General features: G+C 47.5%; 1 protein-coding gene across 1 annotated transcript; it reads right to left on the bottom strand.

Moving 5' to 3' along the window:
* Positions 1-5,678: 5,678 nt before the first annotated feature.
* On the bottom strand, positions 5,679-20,220 carry LOC104031907 (cholesterol 7-desaturase nvd-like). Its single transcript, XM_075716909.1, has 8 exons — positions 19,914-20,220; positions 14,896-15,079; positions 12,142-12,322; positions 11,232-11,357; positions 10,858-10,977; positions 7,695-7,871; positions 6,133-6,290; positions 5,679-5,763 (listed from the first exon to the last, which is right to left on the bottom strand). Exons 1-8 carry the CDS (start codon positions 20,218-20,220, stop codon positions 5,679-5,681), a joined length of 1,338 nt encoding a protein of 445 aa, XP_075573024.1.
* Between the last annotated feature and the right edge of the window lie 2,457 nt (positions 20,221-22,677).

Here is a 22,677-nt window from a genome sequence, read left to right as displayed (position 1 = left end):
GCATTTTCTGTGCTACACCATGATCTTGAATCTGTGGGGTCCGTTGGAAATGCTGAGAAACATTGGCTGAGACTCAAGGTCCTGTGTCAGATACTTCTGAAGATGTTGCCCCATAGCAATAAGAACTCCCTTTTTACAGTGCATGGGACTTGTCCCCATGCTACAGGTTATCATCTTCCTGGGGCCTCTGGAAATGTCACTGAACAAAACAAACAATAATAAAAATACGGAGAGGTAAACCCAAGGACAGCTCCAAGTTGAATGCCTCATTAGTACTGTGGGATACTTTGCTTATGCTAGGCCAGAAATGGTAAACCAATGAGAGTGTATTGCCCTGAAATTTAATTTTATATATTGAATGTTTGGGGAATTTCTGTTTAATTTTTTTTTTTTTGTTTGGCTGGTTAGTTGGGTTTTTTACTGCTCCTGTTAGAGTCCTTTTTTTTATAACTTGATGGAAGAGTTTTGCTCACATTAGACAACGGTGTATCCAGTAGACCCTTTAGGGTTTAATGATCTGTAGGCAGCTGAGTTTGAACTTTTTAGAATAGCTTCTGAGTCACATAAATGGCTCATTGATGCACAACATCAACCACTGACTGAAAGGATTTTCTTCCTTCCCATCATTCTGGCGTCACTGACAGTGGTCAGCATGTCTTGGTACCCAGGTGAGCAGTGCAGCCTTAACAGTAGGAATATTTTTCAGTGGAGTTGATGAGTACAGGCATGTCAAACCCTTGCTTTTTACAACCAAAGTTCCTTAAAAAGACACTTCCAGCCTCATCAGCCTTGAATGCTTGTTTTCAGTCTTCTGGGGGTTCTTGCCGCGGTCTCTGCAATGTGTGTGGATAGGATGGTATTTTTTTTTTCCAGTGGGCTGGGGGGTGGGAGGAGGGGGGGGGGGGGGGGGTTGTTTGGTGGGTTTTTTTTTTTTTTCTTGCTATCTATGGAGGAGAAGGACCTTTCCACTCAAGGAAGGAGGCATGTATTCTGGAAGGAGCAACAGTCTTAGGAGCTGTTTTCCACGGTCCCTTTAAACTTACGGGGACTTTAATTTTTTTTTTGTTTTAATTATTTAAAAGGAAAACTGATAATGGATGAACTGAAACATTTGTGACAGATGACTAGCCAAGGCTGTAAGTACAGGAGGAACGCACATCGGCCAGACCATGAGGATTCTGGTCCACCCTGTAGCTAGAAAGTGTCATGCTGACAAACCAAACCATCAGGAAATCCTTGTTTGCAGCCAGTCTGAAAAGAGAAGCTGTTCCTCGTTCATATGTTCGTTTTTCAAAACCTCCTGTTGGGAGCTGAATTCTTGTTGTTTCATCAAGCAAACAATTAATGTTCTCCTTTCCCTCCTCACCCTCCCTCCCCTCAGTAACTTGTGTGCATTTCCTTCCTTTCTGTAGATGCAGATGTTCTAGGCAATACCACAGATACACCTGTGTGTGTCTCTACCTGCGAGTGCAAGAATCTCATGTCATCTTAAAAAATACAAAAAAATATACAAAAATATACAAAAAATATCTTTTTTAGGCCAGAGTTTTCTACAGGTATTAATGAATATTTTTCTTAATCCTTATAAGTTTTATGTGTTTAATATTTCTTAATACCGGTAGCATTAATTTATACTTTTGTAGCAACACAATATTTTTATAAACCGCCACCGCTGGCTTTGTCTTCATAACGGGGAAATGTGCGGGCAGCTGGCCCTGCACTGTACCATGTACTGTATTTAAAAGGTTATCTAATGTCACACTTGCTGTGTTAATAAACAAAACAAAACCTGTTTGAAGTCTCATGTATTGTTGGTGTGGATCGAATGACTCAATAGAGAGCAATATTGCACGGGGTTGAGTTGCTGATTTTCATTGTGATATATGAACGCTTGAGGCCAACTCAAGTTCTGATTTTTTCTTTTTAGGATTTTGTTTTGTTTTGGTTTGGTTTTTTTTACAGCTAAATAAATTCAGTGCTGTTTGAAACTTAGACTGACGTCAAATTAAAAGGATTATTAAAGAAAAAAAATCAAGGTGTTTAAATGTTGCTGTTTTTACAAGTCTGTTGCTGTCTGAATGGAAATATTCCACAAGAGAGGAGGGATAGTTCCACTTAGCTTCCAAACGAGCTGAGCGCTCCAGCTCGGTTATTTGGAGATATCTTAGAGACATGTTTCTGCAACATTCTTTTCAGAGTTGATGCCAAGGCAGAAGACAAACTGTAACTGTAAGAAAGCATCCGTTGCTTGAGGATTTTCATGTCAGTGTTGTATTTATGGTTTTACAATAAAACAACCTTTAGGAAAAAAAAAAGTGTCTGGCGTTTTCTATTTTTCAAGCACATGAATGGGACATCACCCAGTGCCAAGCATCTTCTTGTGAAGAGGGAAAACATCCATTAAAGTGACCTAAATCTCAGCAGTGGTCTCTTTGATGGACCTCATGAGGCGTAAAACTCTACAGTCGGCTTCTCCTTGCACCCCTTGTGCATCCAGAACTCCCTAAAGCATTTTCCAGAGCATCTTCTGTCTCACGCTTGGTTGCCAGTGCTGTGAACCTGCTCATCTCTCACCAGTGAGACATTTATATGTAGCAGAAAGTGAACCAAGACTGCTTGGCCAACTGGAGGGGTTGTTTGGTGTGTTGTAATGCAGTATTTGTATTCACACCACCAGGACAGATTCAGATCAACTGGCTTTTATGCTGCTAAAGCAGTGCAAGTTGATGCTAGGCAAGATAGTCTTAAAATTCACACATACCATGTTTCTGCCCAACGTGGTCAGAGATTTTCACTTGTATCAGCAGATAGACCTGCGAACCTGCTTTCACCCCCAGGACAAAAGAAACATTCAGGCATTGAGCAGGCACTGAGCAGGCTCACCCCTTTCCAGAAGACAAGGCCCTTGACAGCTATTTATAATGATAGCCAAAATACAAAAGGGCACAAAAGTCTTTGCTGGCAGTTTTGCATGCAGGAATGCAGCCTTGCTGATGCTGTTTGGAGCTATAAGACCCACCTCCAAACGAACCAGAAACAACTGGGGAATTGTCCCAGGTGGAGCAAGTACATGGACCAGGATTCAAAGGAGAAGGACCCCAAGCCTACCACTGGAAAATCCAAGGTACATTGTCCATCACCCTTCATGTATCCTTTTCTTTGACCTGTTTTGATACCCTCTGGGGTTCTCTAACCTTGCCTCTCACCCCCCTCAAAAAAGAAAAAAAAAAAAGAAAAAAATAACTCTGCTTGAGAATTAGGAAATTTGTAGTGAATTTCTTAGTTGGGAAAAAACAAGACCCAAAGACATAGAATGACCATATGTCTGGCAATTGGATAAACTCTTGGCTAGTAGTCATGTGTAAAGATAAGCCATAATAATAAAAACAACTATCAGAATATAATAGAATGGCTGTAGCTTTGCAGTAGATTTGATGTAAAAGTGATTTCAGTAAACAGTAAGATTAGATGCCCTCACATCCTAACCAGATAGGAGTGAGGATTTGTTTGAAAATGTGAAAATGTAAAGGGGATTATGTATGGCCAAAAGGCATAGAAGACTGGAGTACAGCGCTCCTTGGCATGCTAGTGTCTCCTGGCACTAAACTGTCCCTTTTGCTAGACCCATTTAAAAGGATAAGATTGCAAATGGAAACATACAAGGCTTAAGCTAATCCTGGTTATTTCCCAATTCTCTAATTCCTGCCTTAATGGGACACAACTACTTTAGCCTTGGTAATAAAGGAAATGGTAGCTCAGAATTCAGGCTCTGCTGGAGGTATCCCATAGTTTCCTTTAATTTCAGAAGGACTGATGAATCTAGCAAAGCTAATACAACTCACCATCTCTAATCTGATCTTCAACAATTTGCCTGACTTGGAGTTCTGTTCATCTTGAGATCCTGTATGTGGGAACACAGTGAGGAGCAACAGCCCAAGCACGTTGCACAACAGACCTAGATGGATGCTGTGCAGGTAAAGCCTCTGTACTTGTGCGTGCATGCACACGTGTGTATGCATGTACACGTGTGTATGTGTACGGGTGTGTGGGGTAGCTGTGTGCCCCCTTTGACGTGTGGGTGAACAGTACATCTTGACCCATGCCATGTAATACAACATCTGTGCCCTGGTAGTTCCTGCCTCTTGCCGCTTCTCCATCACCTGTCACTGTGAGGGCAGCTGCTTCGTAAGGAATGGGGTGCTGGGAGCCAAGGGGGGTCCCAGCACCCCTGAGTGGGACAGACAAGGCAGGCCCAGAGGTCATGGCCAGGCTCAACCAAGAGTCCAGATCATCAGGCAAGCTCATAGTGATGAGGCAGGTGTGAGGTCAAGTTGGGAAGTCAATCTGCAGCTCAGAGTTGGGATCTGGTGAGGGTAGCCAGGGTCAGACACAGCCCAGCAATCGCTGGGCAGGTCCATGGTGATGGGACAGGGTGGAGGTCAAGCTGGGAAGTCAGTCTGTGGTCAGAGTTCAGATCAGCCAAGCAAGGGCATGTCTGTGGCTAAGCTGGAGGCCTCCAGGGTCAGGGAGTGAAGGTCCAGAGCCAAGCTGAAATGGGGCTCCTGGCCTATGGGCAGGGAGTGGATGACCCCAGGTGAGGCTGGTCAGGGCCGGTAAGACATATTAGTGCTCTCAGGTCCCCGAGAGGCTCAGGCTTTTGGGCTGGGCAATGCTCCTTGTCCAAGCTCCTTGCTATCTTCTTAACATTCCTTGCTGGAGATTCCTTGTGGCTCCTGAAACAGGACAGCATGGACCAGCTGCAAAATTGCTTCTCCCATGCAAGGATGTGTGCCACAAAACAGTGAAGAACAACAAACCATGAACACGAGATCAGTTTTTAAAAAAATTTAATAGTGAGATATTGACAGTGCAATAGCCAGATGTGAATGGCAAAGGCACCGCTGCACACCATTATCTGGGATGCTGTCAGGGTGGGCAATGGACTCTGCACTGGCAGAGGGCTGCGACTGCATGTTCCTGCTCCCGGTCCTGTTCTGGGTTAACAGTGAATGAGGAACCAGAAGCCTCAGCAAAGTGCAGAATTCACAAGGCACAGGCAAGCACACAGGCTGTGAGAGCAGCAGCCACCAGCCTTGGAAAGCTCCTGGATTTGAGCATTTGCTCTTGCTGGCTCTTGGCATAGAGTAACTGCCAGAGTCCTGCAAACTATACAAGGCAGGCCCTGCCTATGGAGATTACAGGTTTCTCCAGGGTATGCAGGAAGGCAGAATTTAGGCCTTTAATATAGAGCATGTAGGCACAAAGCACAGGAGAACCTAGACCGGTTTTTTTTTGTCAGATTTGCAGCCTAGTCTCAATGTGTTAGCTTCATTTCTGATCACAGTGACAGTAAGTGATACCTGTGGTCTTGCCATGAGGCACAGATTTTTACAGCCAACCATGTACCCAAGGTATTGCTGGAATCCAGAGGCTACCAAAGCAGGATCTTATTCACATCCTTGACCTGCAGAGTTGTTGTCAGTCAATCAGGACTATCCTGATTTGATCACCAGGAAAGTCCCTCTGCTTCCTAACTAGATGCTCCATGAGGAATTGACTCATGCAAGAGCTCAGTAGGCTCAAGGAAGCCCACAGGGATGGTAAGGGCAGCTAAACCCCATGCTGCCCTGCCTGCTGCCAGAGAGAAGGAAGACAGCATACGTCTGTGGGCTTTGCAATCACACCTCTGACACCATGCGGACATCAGCCAAGGCTCCCCTGGAGAGCTGAAGCTTGCCCCAGCCAGCAGAAGCAACAGCAGACCTGGCTGGGAAAGGACACTTCAGGCAATAAAAGGCCACACGAAAAGCTTTTCATATAATTACTCAAAATGATAGCAGCAGTGAGAAACAAGGGCACTTTAAAGGGAGTTCTGGCAATCTTAAGTTCATGCTCAGCTTGTATGTTGCAGCAGAGGTACAAGTGCAAGCATGTTACACCCTTTGAGCTTTGATGCCCTGAACATGGAAGGTAAGAGAGGATCAAGCTCTGTTCCCTGTGCCAGTGCCAATATTTGTTATATTGGCATATATATGATCATGCCTGCCCAGCGTTGCTGCCCACCAGCCAGGGTGGGCACGGGTCACCTGAGAGCCTCTGGCCACTTTCTGCAGTGGGCAGCAAAGTCCTCACCAGCCCAGGCCTTCCTTCTGCACTGGGAACCTTGTGCTCTTCCCACTGTAGAACTGGGCATACCAGCAACAGTGCTTCTGGATGCTGGAGTCCTCTTGGACCAGCAGTGGCTTGGGCAAATATTGTTTGTTATTCCAGATGGTTATATCACGCTCAAACTGGGGGGGAGAAGGAGGGTCTCACTCACATACGGAAGCTGAACCCGCAGTTTTGTGCGTACTACCTGACACTAAGTTTATTTTTTAGCATTTCTCCCAAATGACCAGTGTAGGACTGCTCATGCTATTTGTAACTTGTAATGCTACAGCTCTGTCTCCAGTTAGCAGGTGTTTAGCCCACCATGCTCCCCAACAAGAAGCCACTTTCATCTTAGACTGCCTTTTTCATACAAGATACTGAGAAAGAAATGCATGTTGTGCAGGTAGGAGCTGCTCCACCTGAGATATTTGAGTCATTGGGTAGCTCCAGCCAACCAGGGCTTTATAAATTAAGCATCTGCATCTTAAACTCTGCTCAGACATACGTGCAGGAAGATTTATGGAGTTTTCCTCTGTGAAGAGGTCTCTGCAGAAATGAGTGCTGCTCATTCCCATTAGTAAGAATGCAAAATATTAAGCCAGCATTTATACAATATGAGTTAGCACAGCCAAGTTTGATTTGGGGTAGGTTTTTGGCATCTGAAAATCTAGCAATTTTTACTGCAATGCCAGTGAAACTCTCTCTGGTCGGACCAAACAGTTTCCTAGCTTTAACTCCTCACAGAAGGGAATGACATGAACTCTTCTGACTGCTTGAATGGAATTACAGGGATGATGAAGTCAGATTTTTCTTGGTAGTGCCAGCTGGTGCAACAAGGCGTAACAGCTACAGATTGTAGGTTGAGAAGTTCAAAATGGACATTAAAAATAAAAATTAACAATGTGAGTAGAGTGATAATGGAATGGGACACTCAGGGAGCTGGAGAGAGGCGGGGTGTTCCTCCAAAGGAGGAGGCCTTCAAGCCCATGCCTGACCTGAACTTGGCAATAGTCTTGCCCCAGCTGGGATATTGGACTGGAGACCTCCAGAGGGACCTTTCACCACTTCCATGGTGGTAAGGACCTGGAAAACCTCTGTCAGGAGTTGCCCAATCTCATGAGAATTTAACAGCAGGAGGATTTCTTGGCTCAATGCTCACTGAAGGAGATGGGATGATCTTAAATCACTGACCTGGGATGCTGGAAATCCAGATGCGGTTATTAGTTCTCTCAAAGACTTCCTGCAGTTTGGGAGAGGTTGCCTAATCTTTGTGCCTCAGCTCCCCATGCACAGGAGAGTGATAGCACCTTTCGGCCATCCTCAACAGATGAGCTGCTGCAGGTACCCTCTTTACTAAACCTCCAGTTTAGCTCTTCAGGCTACTAAAACTGAAGATCATCCCAAGCACTGGAAGGATCTTGCCCACGAGTGCTTTATTCCCACATATATCTGAGCCCACATGGGCAATTGCTCTTCCTTCTCACACCTCTTAGCCACAAAGCTCCAGGGGACCACCTTTGGCTGCTCTTTTTCAGAGGCCTTACCTGTATGCACTCTGCCCTCAGGATGAACTTGGGGATTATGGCTGGCATGTTCTTCTGGTAGTAGATTTTGTGGACAACATTCTGCAGGAGAGGCTCCAGGGGAGTCACCGTCTGCAGGATGATCCCATGGCCCAGGAAACCGTGTTCAAAGATCAGGAAAACCAGCCCTGGACCCACCTGCAGAGCAACAGCGCACCCTCAGGGAACAGTCCCCAGTAGTCCAGCCCTCTGGTGCAGCAATTCCCACAGCTTGAGAACTCCTTGAGATGTTGTGGTGGTACATCTCTCTGCCCCCCCCCCCTCCCCCCCGCCCCGTTTTTCTGTTCTGTTTTTCCCCTTTATTTTGGCTGCTTTACAATCTCAGGAATTCCAGGCTGCAGCTTTTGTGTAGCGAGTTGGTCAGTTAAGCACCCCTTAATTGTACCAGAAACTCCTACATGGCTGGAGCAGAGAGCGGCTCTGTTCTTATCAAGATTCATATTATGGCTAACGAGGGGAACGAGAACAAACAGCTACCCCAGACAGCCTTGAAACAGAGTGGTATCATCACTCTGTTGGAATTCCAGCAACAAGCTGACCCGAATTGTGGCTCGGATGGAAATCATCTCACAATCCTATAAACGGCAGTCCTAAGTGAGGCCCTTTGAGCTCTCCCGGAGCGGTGCAGGCTGCGCCAGCATCTCCCTCTGATCGAAATGTCTCTCAGAGTCAGCGAAACTTAGCAGATTCTGAAAGTCTGCTGCTACCAGAACTCCATTGCCAGAGATCGACAACGGAGCCTGGGCTGCTGATATTCTTCACTCCTCAAAACTCTACTCCCACCTGTTGAGAAATGCCAAGGCATTAGACGTATTTCACTAAGCTCGAGGGGAATTTTTAACAGGTATACTATTTTCATATATGCATTTATAGTTGTAAGTGTGCATGCATGAATCCATTTAAGTAGTTTTATATATGTATGATTTAATTTTAAAAGGAGGTTTATATTGCTGTACTATTCTTATAGCATTACTCTCCTAAAACGTTGACCAAGTCTGAGACTAGGACTAGACCTAGCCGCACCTACGCTCCTCTCTGAGAAGGAGTTTAGAAAGCAAGGGGGCCTAGTCTAAACCTCATGACTCAACGGGAGGGCCCCCCCCCCGCTTTTATTCCATATATATGCAATGCTTTTATGAATCATTTTAACTTGTGATTTAATTCTCTTTTATGTGCTTCTATGTAGTAATAGAGTGAACCTTGCCATCTTCGAATCTGTAACTAAGTCACTGTTTTGATCAATTTTGTCTAATCACTTTATTAATCATTGATGATTGAGTGCTATTAAAAATACTATAATCAAATTCTGCAATTCGCTACAAGTAAATTCTAACTTTTACTAAATCAAACTGTGTAAAGTCACTCATTCATAGTGAATCGACATAATCAGCAGGATTCACAGACCTGCATTCGTGACAGATGTCTCCTAGACTGTGCTCAAGTTCCCTTTTACTCTCTCTTTCATCAGATAATAGGCACAAAGTCAAGCTATGCCTCAGGGCCATCAGTCACAGACTGCCAACTGTTAATGCTCCCCAGGCTAAGGGAAATCCAGCAGAGCCATGCAGCCTGTTATCAGCCTGGGACATTCACAGATGTGTCAGGGCTGGATGGCTTTGCTGTGGGCCCGTGGGAATTCATGAGTGTTTGCAGTGCTGTACTAGTCCCAAAAAGTTTAAAATCTAATCTAGGAAATGCTTCCAAATTGTTGTTCATCACTGAATTACCTTTAGGTCATCAACAGTCTTATTGGATTGTTGACACTAGTCCTGGGCTCCAATCTCAGCAGCAGCAAATGCAATAAAATATGGAGTTAATACAACATCCCTACTCCTGCTCTGGCTTTGTCCTTTGCAACTACAACAGTCCATTAGGCTTTATCTGAAATCAGGTGCAGCCTTTTATCCTGCATGACATGAAGTAGTTGTTCTCTGCTCTTTGACATACATCCAGACACACCGATGCATGGTCATACACTTGGTTCTTTGAAGCAGTGCAGATATTGCTGGTTTCTTTGGCTACTTTATTTACTACCTCTTTAATGTTTGGTTGGGTACAAACTCTTTGTAAGGTTACTTTAATGTCTTTTTTCTCCTGTTCATTGATATCAGTGCTAAGTAGCACAGATCTAAGAACTGAACAGAGATACAATCACCATCCACTCTGTGATAATTCCCTAATTACACAGAGACCTATCCTTCATCAAAGTTTTGTGTCATGACTTGTTTTGCTATTGTTCTGAAGTTGTAATATGGGAATAGGTCAAATGCCTTCAAAAATGTACTAGAACAAAGTTACTAGTTTTATCAGGCAAGCTTCGCATTTCTTCAAAAAAAAAAAACCCCACAACCAAAAATGAAAGCGAGAACATCTAGTTACCATTGATTCATGTTTAGTGGCATTATTTCTGTTTGTCTTTAATTCTTTATCAATTTGTGTCAACTATTTTATTATCTCATGCAGGGCTGATTGTGAACTACAAGCATGCTCTTTCTGATTTTTTGGAAGTGGAGAGGGGAAAGAGAAGTGTGGTTAATAAACATGTTCCCAAAACAAAAACCAAAAACACAAGAAAGGAAGAAAATAAGAAAATGAGTGAACTTTTAATTGCAGAAGGAGGTCTTGACATTAGTATGAATTTATTTCTTTAGCGTAAATGTTTGTAAACTGACAAATCTTTGTGCTTTTCAGAAAGTTGTCTGAAAAACTCTGAGTTTTTTGGATCACACAGATCAACATCCTCAAAATGTTTCTTACTGTATATTGAGTGCTCTCTACACTCTCTCAGGTGCATTTGCCATGGACTGAAAAGGTCCACACTTCTGTATTGAAGCTGTGACAACGTGGTGTCCATTGGGATTGTCACCAGTGTTCACTCAGGTGCTAGCTATTTTTTTTTTTTTTAAGTTGTTTTGTGGGCACAGCAGTCCTTACAAACCCTCGCTTTTCTCCATGGTGCCCAGCTGTGGAGCAACCCCAATGCCAGTGTGTAGTTTTGGCCTGTGTGTCTGATGCACTTGGTAGGAAAGGCTACACTGGGCAGGATGGGCAAGAACTCACTTAGGCTTTCGGGTGACAAAGCCCTTCAGCTCTGGGTGCTGGTCGCCACCAGCGTGGGACATACCTGCCTGGCTGAAACTGTCAAATCCATCAAGGAGACGTGCTTCCCAAAGATGGTTGCAGTGTGTTGAACCTGCAGCCGGGAGCAATGCTTGTTGGGCTCCGGCTCCGGCTGCCACTCAGCCTGGAGGGGTGGAGAAAGATCAGCTCAGTCCAAGAGATGGAGACTACAGACTGAGGGGAGGTAGCAGCAAGATGGTGAAGACCATCTAGAGATGAACACAGATGTGCAGCTAAAACCCTCAGAGACACAGAAAAGACTGGACTTGAAGATGGGGGGATGCAGCAGAGGGGATGAGGTGGGACTGATGCTTTGAGGCAGAACGGGGACCTGGTTTGATGACCTCCTCATGGCTAAGAGGGGACCTAGGGTCTTACCTTCCAGACATGCTTCATAAAATCCCACAGCTTGGACCTTGTGTATCTCAGATCAGATCCTCCCAGAATAGCTGGTCCATGGAGAAAAGCCAGGTGAGCTATGTCGGCTGCATTCTCAGGGATTTCCTGCCATTGTGGAACAATCTGCCATTAGCAAGAGGTGACTTGGGTGTGAGCTGCCTATACTTAATAGCAGTATTGCAATAGCACCAGCATGACTGCAGTACACCCCAGCACGTCGCTCCAAGCATAGCAGAGATGCTCGCAGGTACATGACGTAGCAAGAGGCAACTGAGCGAGCGGAGGAAGGGGCCTCAGCACAGACTTACCTGGGACTAGATCTTAACTAGTGTACAGAAATAATTTAAACATGAAGCTCAGAAAATTGAGTTAATTTTAAGCTCCCTCCACCACTGCTGCAGTCCCTTCTGTTTAGTGCCACAGAACGGTTCCCCTTTTCCAGCCTCATTTCCCCTGAGAGGCAATGGAGGCAACAGCCATTTTGTTCTCCGTGGCACATTTGTCAGCGTGTGATGGTGATTATGAAGATTAACAGCAAAATAACCACGCGTTTCCATTTTGGTGATTGATGAGTTGAAAAGACTTTTGACACTAAGTGCCGCAATTCTTAGAGAATCTTTTTTTAAATTACATCAGTTATAAGTCAAAGCAAATGAACAGATTCCTTTTAAGTACCCAGAACATCTGCTCTCTAATTCCCATGTTTGGGGAACATATGCCGTACTCTCAGTATATGGCACAGGGATGTATTTCTAGGTCTGAGCTCTGCCAGCAGCAGCAATGACACTGGGCACAGGCAGGGCCTGGTTAACTGGGAGGAGATGTCCCTGAACTGGACTATAGGAGAGGCAGGCATGGACATGCCCCATGGAGGGACTGGGTTCCCTACCTGGATGTGTGTGTCAACCAAATGCTCTGTCTGCCCACGGAACACCCACTCTTTGGTGGTGATCTCTCGCTGCTCGGGCACTGCCCAGGTCAGACCAACCCCTTTGCAGTGGTACCAGACCAGCAGCATCCCATTCATCTTGTAGGATGGCCAGGTCCAGACCCTTGCAAAATCTGGCACTGCAGAGGACAGAAAGGAATCAGTTAAAAGCAGCATCTCCAAGGCTGATGCTGGCACTAAGGGTCACCTCATCCTAACTACAGCTCAGAGATTGTCTTTACAGGCAATATCCATGTGGCACAGGCTCTCTGGTGGCACTTGCCAGCTTTCAGGCTGCTGAAGGACAACAGCTTCTGAAGTTCACAGAAGAGAGTTTGCTTAAATCAGTTTTATTTCAGTTGGGTGTTTTGCATAAGTCTTTTAGGGAAGAAGCATGGCTGGCTGCTCTGCAGTCTTCTTTCACCAGTCTTAAAGCTGTACAAATAAGTAAATGTCTGCTGCATCAATGGACCCTCCTCAAGTTTCAATGAGATAAAAGGAGATGCTTTTACTTATAGATGTGCAGAGAGTAAAAGTCATCTCTACCTCTTGAAATCAAGTCATTCTCTGTTACAATACTGCAGTATCATGTGTTGCATTAGGAATATATCTGCACTCTTTCCAGTGAAATGAATTTTGGCATTTATGTTTACCCAATTGTCAGAAAAGGTAGCTTCTGCTGGATTGGAAGTCTTTTGCCTTTATTACTTTTTTTTCTAAATTGCAAACAAGCACAGAGGATAGCGCTTCCTTATTATTCAGCCTTGCACCATCATGTGGGAGGTGAAATAATAGGAGAAATTATGTTTCTGTTTCAGTCAGTGAATATCAGAGGGGGCAGGAGGAGACCATCACTGTGATTTCTGATTGAAATAATCCAGTGCTTTGGGTGGGATGCATCTTGTTAAAATTTAAAGAGGGCTTGATCTGCCCCCACGCAGACATAGAATCCTAGAATCGTTTAGGTTGGAAAAGACCTTTAAGATCATCGGGTCCAACTGTTAACCTAGCACTGCCAAGTCCACCACTAAACCATGTCCCTAAGTGCCACATCTACACATCTTTTAAATACCTCCAGGGATGGGGACTCAATTACTTCCCTGGGCAGCCTGTTCCAATGCTTGACAACCCTTTCCACAAAGAAATTTTTCCTAGTATCCAAGCTAAACCTCCCCTGGTGCAACTTGAGGACTTTTCCTCTTGCCCTATCACTTGTTACTTGGGAGAAGAAACCGAAGCCCACCTCGCTACAATCTCCTTTCAGGTAGTTGTAAAGAGTGATAAGGTCTCCTCTGAGCCTCCTTTTCTCCAGGCTAAATAACCCCATTTCCCTCAGCCGCTCCTCATAAGACTTATGCTCTAGACCCTTCACCGAGGTTCATCTAGCACCAGGCTGGGCTCTGTGGCTCTCCTGCCCGGCTGTCGGTCCCCTGCAAGCCCAGTGCTGGAGGAGCTGCCCATCCGAGCTCTCCAGAATGCCTGTCTGTCAAAGTGACCTGCATGAGGACAGATGGCTTTTAAATCTGTTTAAATCAGCCTGACCCATTTGGGCTGTATGGGAGCCGGGCAGCTGTCTGCACTTTTGTTCTTGTAATAACTACAGATAACAGTGACCCTGAATACAGCCATTTCAGATGAAACAATGCATCTTGGCAAGCGTTTGTGTATACCCAGAGTATTCATTCTCATTTTGTGATGAAACACATCTTTGCCCATTACTTGGAACCAGATTTTCATTTGAATGCACCTCCTGAGTGAGTATGTATGGGGAAAAAAAATACAGTATTAATCTTTTTTCTGAAAAATACCAACACAAAAAAAAAAAAAGGAATTGCTGTTTAGTGAGATCTATAAATTGTTTATCTTAATACATATGGATGGAATGTTTCTTCTACTTCAGGAAAAATAGTCTGTTTAGTACAGAGACTGGGTTTTGCTGCTAATCGATGTTTTCATTGCTATCCCAATCAATCCTAGCCAGAGAAAGTTGAACTCAGGGAAAATAACTAAGCAGCACAAGCCAAAGCAAAGCTCAAGGTAAGTCTGTTTGCTGGTTTCAGCCACATTTAGAATTGGTGATTTAAACAAATTAGTGCAGCCAGATCAAGTAATTGTTACATGTGAACTTTAAGTAAGATATTCTTCCTACGCAGTCAATGCAAGCCGTAACTAAATGGTAGGTGTATGCAAAGAGCTTTCTTGGATTCTAACCAAAAGTTCCCTTCAAGCCTTAAAAGGAGAAAAAAATGCCACTGAGACATTATTCTGTCATGCTAATGTGACATATTTAAGCACTGATGTGGTATAAGCTGTCACTGTAGAGTACAGAATCATTCCTGAAACCCCATAGCTCCACAGCATCCATCCCTGCTGGTGCAATGGATGATTCAGAGTTAAAAATCTTCTTTTATACCTTGCTTGCTGAATGCAGGAGTTGTAGGACTATCAAAATCAAGAAGGGTGGTTATTTAATTAGACTAAAGTCTCAGTTATCATCTAACATAGGAAAGGGCACTGGAACATTATGCCCCAACATGGACACCCCAGGAGGAAAATTAGGGTGCTGCATGAAATAGGGGAGCAATATGGAGGGTGAGTTATTATAAAGACCCCTTTTCCTTAATGAAGTAGCTTTTAATAAGGACACTCAGGGCACTACCATTTCTGTGGATGCTTTCTGCGGATGCTTTCTGCAGATTTGGGGGATGTTCATCTTTTTCAGCATATGGGATGCGGGTGCATTTCCCATCTTCTTGAAACTGCCAGCCATGAAACAGGCATTTGATGCAATTGCCCACGACGCGCCTGCCGGCAGCGAGGTTAGCCCCGAGGTGAGGGCAGTAAGCGTCAACCACGTAGGCTTGGCCATTCTGGGTGCGAAACACAGCGAGCTGTTCTCCTGCATAAATAAGAGATTATGAGGTTGTAAAAACAACATCCTCACATGGGGGGGGGGGGGGGGGGGGGCGCGGGGAGGGGCAGGTAAGACAGACATTGCTCGGCCCCTTCTGAACAGGCAGCACCGACCGGCGCTTTTATCCAACGCTGCAGGCATCTGCCTGTGCAGGGACATGCAGAAATATCTTGCTACAAGTTAATACTGGAGGTTTTCTTTCATTTCTGGTGGAAGAGCAGTGGCAGGACAGAAATAGGGTTGCTCTGGAGAAGTTATTTAACCACGAGATGGCACCAGGCAGCTGCCAGAGCCGGGGCCGGTGCTGCTGCCCAGGGCTGCAGGCGGGGGGACCTGCCAGGTAGCGGCTGCCTGCCAGGCAGGCTGCAGGCAGGAGGCATTTGCTGATTGCAAAAAGGGCCATACAACATTGGGATGGCAGCTGCTGTAGCAAATGCCCAGGGTGTGGTGGCTGTCAGCCCACTGCCTGGGTTTAAAAGATGTCCCAGAGCAGTGAGCCAGCCCATCACACCCCATGTTTCACACACAGCATGCTGGCACGCTGCAGAGCTGGGCAGCTGCCCAGTGTCCCAAGGGGATACTGTAGTGCAGAAATGTCCATGCTGAAGGGCATTGCCTTGGTTCAGGCAGGGGGAGTATAATTTCTTCTGGTGGTCTCTAAATCCTCATGGCTTTGACCCCTCAGCCCTGGATTTTGAGCTCTCAGAGCCTGTTTCAGCTGTAGGATAAAAGTTGCTGTCACAGAAACTTTTAAAGATTTAGCATGCTTCCCCTGCTAAGGTAGGGATCCACACAGAGCAGAGCAATAGCTGCACTTAAAGATAACTCTGTTCTGTCCCTTTGCCTGAGAGGTCTAGAGCAGAGAGCACACGGTCATACATTTCAGCAATCTCTGCTAATGGTAGCTGGAAGGAGAAGCCCTTCACCTGTTTGCTCTTGAACTCCAAGAGCCGTCTGCACTGCAGCTCAGCAGTGGACCCCTTCCTCAGGCAGGGACAGCTGGGTGCTGTGAGTTGGAGCACTGACACCTCCCCGGCAAAAGGAAGTTTTGTGCTGAAGCGAAGGGAAGCCCCTGACCCTGGTCTGCTCCACGCAGGGAGTGAAGGAGAGTCAGTGCCAGCATGGCTGGGGCTGTATTGCCCCAGCACTCAGACTTGCTCCTCTCCATCGCTGGGCCTGATTCCTTGTGCTCCCTGAAGCCACGTGAAGTTTGCCCTGCTGGGATCTGTCCCTGCTCAGTTCTGGGATTGCCCTTTTCCTTCCCAACCCCAGCGTAGCACCGCATCAGCTGAACAAGAAACTGTTAAAATGGAGAGATGGACAGTACCTGTAAAGCTGGAGGTCTGTTCATGGCACTGCTCTGCCCAGCTGTGCAAGGCAACTGCAGCTGGATGGCATGTCACAGCATTATCTAAATAAATGCTCTTCCTGGAGGGACTGAATAGGTGCCAGGTGCTTTCCTGGCCCGGCACAGAGCTGCTCCAAGGGTGCTGTGGCACTGCAGACCTGCCAGCACCCACTTCCCTGCCAGTGGCTCAGCGGAGGGGGGCTGCTCATCAGTGATCTGGTTGAAAGCAAAGCTAGACCTAGTCCCCTCAGCTCTCGTCCTGGTTGAAAGGGGATGCAGCTCGTCTGGGAGCTCAGAATAATGTGGGGGCTGTTCATACAGATGTGGCCACTGAGTTAAAAGCTAGGGTGCTCCAAGGTCCTCTCTTCCATACTGTGCTTCAGGTTATGCATATATGTATTCAGATTTCATCAGCTTGTGAAATCTGATCATTATAGCAGCTGCTGTAACTTAAAACACAACAAGTAAGATAAGATCAAACTAAACTTTGGGAGCCAGGTTCTGTCCATATTTTCTCAGACAGCCACACTGATGACAAGTGACACAGTGTGAGCTATCCCACTCAAGACCACGTTCCTTGTTTGAAGTTTTGTGGTCTGTGCAAAGAAAAGGAAACCCTGCAAACTTTCCCAGCCTTTGAGCCTAGAAAGGGTTATTTCTGATATTTGGCAGAAATGAGTTGTTGTACTCCAGTGCCTGGAGATCTCTCCTTAAGCAGGGTGCCTGGTTCTATTGTCCCTGTCTTTCTGGAAGGCTCTCACACATCTGCTGGCAGCAGGCACAAGGGAGTGGAGACACTCGAGGTGCACATCCTTCCCCCTGCCCCAGGTAACAGGGATTCATTCTGAAGCATCAGCAGTTTCTTCTCTCTCTAACCTGCCTCTCTACCTGCCCTGAGGTTCAGGGCAAAGGGGGGAAAGCAGGGAAAGGGTTTCTGCCTGTCGCTGGAGGTGTTGCAGGTTCACCAGGAGCAGTGGCAGCGTGGAAACAGAGGAACAGCATTGGATGGGTCAGGGCAGAGCACTTGGAGCTCAGGGGGTCCCAGCCACGTGCCCAGGGAGCAGCCCTGCAGCATGGTGCTTTGCCCACTGAATTTTAAGACAGTTTACTCCAAGAAGGTCCACCTGTAGAGCTCTCCTTCATAACTGCAATCTGGAGCTCTTCTGCCTTGAAAATCTGAGGCAGTGCCCATGGCCAGACCCTTGCTGGGCTGGCGGAAAAGCTTACCCAGGACTCCTGAGTGAGTGCTGCTTTTTCCTCCAGCCTTTGCACTCTGGAGCCAGCAGAGCCAGAGGAGAAGCTGATCTTTCTTTGCTCCAGCTTGTGCATCAAATCTGACATGCCTCCACTTGGGAGGACAGTATCCTGGCCTAAGATATACTGAAACTCTCTTGCAGGTGAATATCTATAGAGCATTAACAGCTACATACTGATGTTTTCCTATTAAATTAGCTTATTTCTTTTATGGAAATCAAATGGCAATTGTAGCAAGAATAGCACATGGGACATAAAGAGCCCCAAGGCCACTGTGCAGTTCTGGGCACTTGGGTCAGAAGATGGGCTCTGGGGCTTTCCTGCGCAGGAGCCTCACTGGGTCCTGAGCAGTTTCCCTGCAGCAAGCACCCAGACAGTGGTGCCACGTTGTGTCCCACAGATCGGAGCAGCTCTCACCCCACTTCCACAATCTTAAGAGACGATAGGCTTTCCTGCATGCTCAGTGCCATCTTTTGGAAGGTGTCTCATCCCAAAGGATGAGTCTTGCAGGGACTGAGTCAAGCAATTTTTATTCTTTGAGCTTCTTTGGCTTGCTCCTTCCGGAGCAGGGCTGCATTTCCAGGCTGTGCTCAGAGACTCCAAAATAAATTAGACATCTACAAACCTGGAGGCTACAGGTTGCTTAACTGTCTTATTTACTGATCTTCCTGGCACTGGTACACTACTGTCACTCTGCCACTAGAAGTAATTTTACCTGCGTGTTTCAGCCAGACCCAGAGTACTGGGTGCCAGAAACCAGGCTTCAGGCAGACAACCAAGGGAGTCATAACAGATAGGCTGGTGGAGGCTCTCTAGGACATTTATATTGAATTGAATAGGTCCCATTATACCAAAAAAAAAAAAAAAAAACCAAACCCCGAACAAAACCACCAAACAAACCGCAAACAACTTCACAGGAGAGGATGGCTCTTGAATACAGAAAACCCTCACACTTTCACCACTGAATCTGAGGGATTTCAATGCAGAAACATCCCTTCTGATGAGAAAGGCACCAGCACAAGTCCAAAACCATCTTCAAGGTAAAAGGACCCTGGATAAGCACAGCACCCTTCTGAATGTGGCTGTGAAGGCCCCATCCTGCTCTCCCCAGGACATGGGGAGCTGCAGGCAACGATGTCTGGGAGGAGAGCCCAGGCAGCGAGATGCTCCAGTGTCCCAGCAAGGACCCCAGACAGGGGTGCCCTGCACACTCACAAGGAGCCTGTGCCATGATGTCCCCACTGTCCCCGTAGGGGTACTCAATGCCCATGCAAAAGCCCAGGCTGTGACACCATTGGTGCCCCTATGTGGGTGCTGGCTGCTGGGCTCTGAAAGGGAGGCCCGGGCAGAGTTGTCCCAGTGCCACAGAAGAGCCCCCAGGCAGGGATGCCCTGGCAGGGATGCCCTGCACACTGGGCAAGGAGCCCAGGCAGGGACACTGCAGTGCCCCACCATGGGTGCTGGCTTGGATGCCCCAGTGCCCCAGCAGGCTGGGGTGCTCCAGTGCCCTGGTGAGGATATCCAGGTGAGGATGTCACAGTGCCTCAGTGGGGATGCCCGGGCAGGGATGTCCCTGTGACCCAGCAGGAATGCCCAGACAGAGATGCCCCAGTACGTGCCCTGATGCCCCAGCAGAGATGCCCAGGCAGGGATGTCCTGGTGCCCCAGTGGGGATGTCTGGGCAGGGATGTCCCTGTGAACCAGCAGCAAAGCCCAGACAGAGATGCCCCAGTACGTGCCCTGATGCCCCAGCAGAGATGCCCAGGCAGGGATGTCCCGGTGCCCCAGTGGGGATGTCTGAGCAGGGATGTCTGAGCAAGGGTGCTCTGGTGACCCGACCAGGATGCCAGCTGGGATGTGCCAGTGCCCCAGCATGAGCGCTGACCTGGATGCCTCAGTGCCCCAGCAGAAGTACCCAGGCAAGGGATGACCTGGTGCCCTGGCAGTGTGCCCAGGAAGGGATGTCTGATTCCCCAGCAGGAATGCCCAGGCAGGGATGCCCTGGTATCCCAGTGGGGATGCCCGGGCAGGGATGCCCCAGCAGGGATGCCCCAGTATCCCAGAGGGGATGCCTGGGCAGGGATGCCCCACTAGGGATGTCCCGGTATCCAGGCGTGGGTGCACGGGCAGGGTTGCTCTGCACACCGGCCGGGATCCCGGGCCTCGTGGCCCCCGTTCCCCGGGGCGCCCGTCGGGCCCGCGGCGGCTGGCACTCACCGAGCAGGGCGAGGCTGCGGACGGCGCCGCGGGGCAGCTGCGCGGAGTCGAGCAGGCGGTACCAGCCCTTGGGGTAGGGCGGCGGCGGGGCGGCGGGGCGGCGGGCAGCCTGCCTCCGGCTCAGCCCGGGGGCCGGCAGGTAGCCCACCTGCCCGGGGCCGCGCCGCAGTGCCAGGGGCCGGGAGCAGCCCAGCAGCAGCAGGACGAGGAGAAGGAGGAGGAGGAGGAGGAGGAGTAAGAGGAGAACGAAGAGCAGCGCCCCGCGCCCCGACGCCAGCAGCGCCGTGCCGCAACACCCGCTCCCCATAGCGCTCCCGGCCCCGCCGCCACCGCCCTTTATACCGCTGTCGGCCCCGCCCGGGGAGGTGCTCCGTAGGCGGGGGGGGGACGGGACTCCCCACCCCGGGGACCCCCCGGGCATCCCCGGCTGCCTCCCAGGCTGCGGCGGTGGGAGCACGGCGGATCCCCTCGGCTCGGCCCCGGGGAGGCTGAGACACAACACAACACCCGCTCCGGGGGCTGAGCGGAGAGGGGCGGGGCGGGGGGGCATGTGAGGAGAGGCTGAGGGAGAGGGGTTTGCTTCGTCTGGGGAAAGGGAGGCAAACTAGGGGGGTTCCTACTGCAGCCTGCTGCCAGCTCGGGGTTACGTAGCGGAGGGAGCCAGGCTCTTCTCCAAGGCGCACAGCAAAGAGACAATGAGCACAAGCTGCAGAAAAGGGAACTCCACTTGCGCATAAGGAAAATTAATGCTTCCTTGGTCTTAAATCCAGTAGATGTGTTAATTAGATCAATAAATACCCTAGCATCCTCCTGAGCTGCTATCCCGTGCTTAGAAAGGGGGAACCTGGTGGTGAATGCCTTTGACATCAAGCATCTGACAGGACTCTGACAGGTCTCTCGGACTTCAAGAGCAGCTCAGAGATGTGCCAGCACAGAAAACAGGGGTAACAAGAGACTCAGATTCCCTCCATGCAGAGAGGATAAATAAGGGCAAAGCCAAGGTTGGGCTATTTAAGCATGCCAGCTGCCTGGAAAAGTGAGGCAGAGAAGTTAATGCTTGATTTAGTCCGAAGAGTTGCACAGGTTCAGGAAGTAACTGTAGAAAAGCCACCTGTCATGTAGATGTAGTTAGAGATTTCTAGGAGAAGCAGCAACCCAAAATACCCACCCTAGTACTGAGTAACTGAAAAGGGAAAAGTACACAGGAATGGAGTATCTGGCTGAAGCAAAAGGAGCAACTAAAAGGGTGAATTCAGACAGGGTGAATTGCTTGAAGACCTCACATGAAAGGTTCAGGTAAATATATATATATGACCTATTGGAAACCTGTTCTAGGAGAAGAATGCCGGTGTAGTTACGCAGGAGATTGAACACAACAGTTGGTAGTAAACAGACATCCCTCAGAGAGGGACAGGCTGCCAGCCCTGTCTGAATGAGGAAAAGGAAAAAAGCAGCAACTCTGGCAAGTGCAGGATTGAGTCAAAATAAGGCAGGTCAAAGAGGGATTTTGAAGAGCAACTTACTAAGGGCATAAAAGCACATAATAAATACATCTGTTGCACAAAACCAGAGACTTGATGGATGGTTTGGGGACTGGCAGACCAATGAGTCTCAGTACTGTGCTGGGCAAATCCATTAGGCACTGCAGTGAAGGGGTTTAGAGACACAGGAATGAACGTGCTCTGTTGGGGAAGAGTCAGAAGTCCGTTTGCACAGAGAAGTCGCATCTCACAAATACATCTGAGGAGTCAGCAAACAGATGAACAAGTTCATACTTTGCTGACTTGGCTTTTCAAGACACTTCCTCTAAGGTATGTTGGTCCTTAAATAATCCTGAAATAGCAGGGGGGACCCATTCTGCTTTTGTAATTGGAGAGAGGATAGGAATCAAGGAAAAGGAATAGATGCTCAGCTGTTACAACCAAGAGTAGTATGCATTTATTTCTGCAGAACCTTGGAAATGGGATAAGCAGATGTCTAAATCATCTGATTAAGAGAATTCTAAATTATTCACTACGGTAAAACATAAAGTTGACTGTGACCTACAGCAAAAGAAGCCTTACAAATCTCTTGGTGACTGGCAGGCAAATAGCAGCATCTGCCAATGAAATGTAATGCACGTGGCAAAGACCCACAGGAGAGTGTTAGCTGTTAGCTGGCACTCAGAAAGAGATCTGAACGTTACTTGACTTGATCTGTGAATACATCTGCTTGCTGGTCCACACTGCTCAAAAGATAAATGCGGTGTTAGGAATAATTAGTATTAATGCTTTTGTAGGCATGATGATCTAAGTGTATAAAAGAAGCAAGGTCCACAGAGGACAATAATATTTTCTATTAGATGAGCTGATAGAGCTGGAAAAAAGTTGACAAGCTTTCAGGCATAATAGCCCTCATTCAAGAATAATTAGGAATGTAATTGGGAACAGAGCAAAAAAATACCTGCACGTTTGGTCTACTGCAAGGTGCATGTGGCCACCTCACCTTGCATGGGGTAAACCTAGAGGAGATGCAGAGAAAGGAGGACAGTGATCAGAAGCAGGGAGTGGCATGAATAGAGTAGACTTGAAGTCTTGAAAATCAGAAGGTGACTTTACCCATCCGTTACTAGTCACTGAACTAGATGGGGCTTTGTCTCAGTCTAGCACTTTCCTTTTAAGTTCATATTTGATCCCTTTTCCAAGTTTGAAGGAATTAATGAGTGGGCAGAACTGGGTCAAGCAAGAGGGAAATCAGAAAACAAAAGGACAAATGGGAGACATGA

The sequence above is a fragment of the Pelecanus crispus genome, chromosome 9 (assembly GCF_030463565.1).
Source record: "Pelecanus crispus isolate bPelCri1 chromosome 9, bPelCri1.pri, whole genome shotgun sequence".
In the NCBI taxonomy this organism is placed as follows: domain Eukaryota; kingdom Metazoa; phylum Chordata; class Aves; order Pelecaniformes; family Pelecanidae; genus Pelecanus; species Pelecanus crispus.
This window is presented reverse-complemented; position numbering and strand designations above follow the sequence as displayed.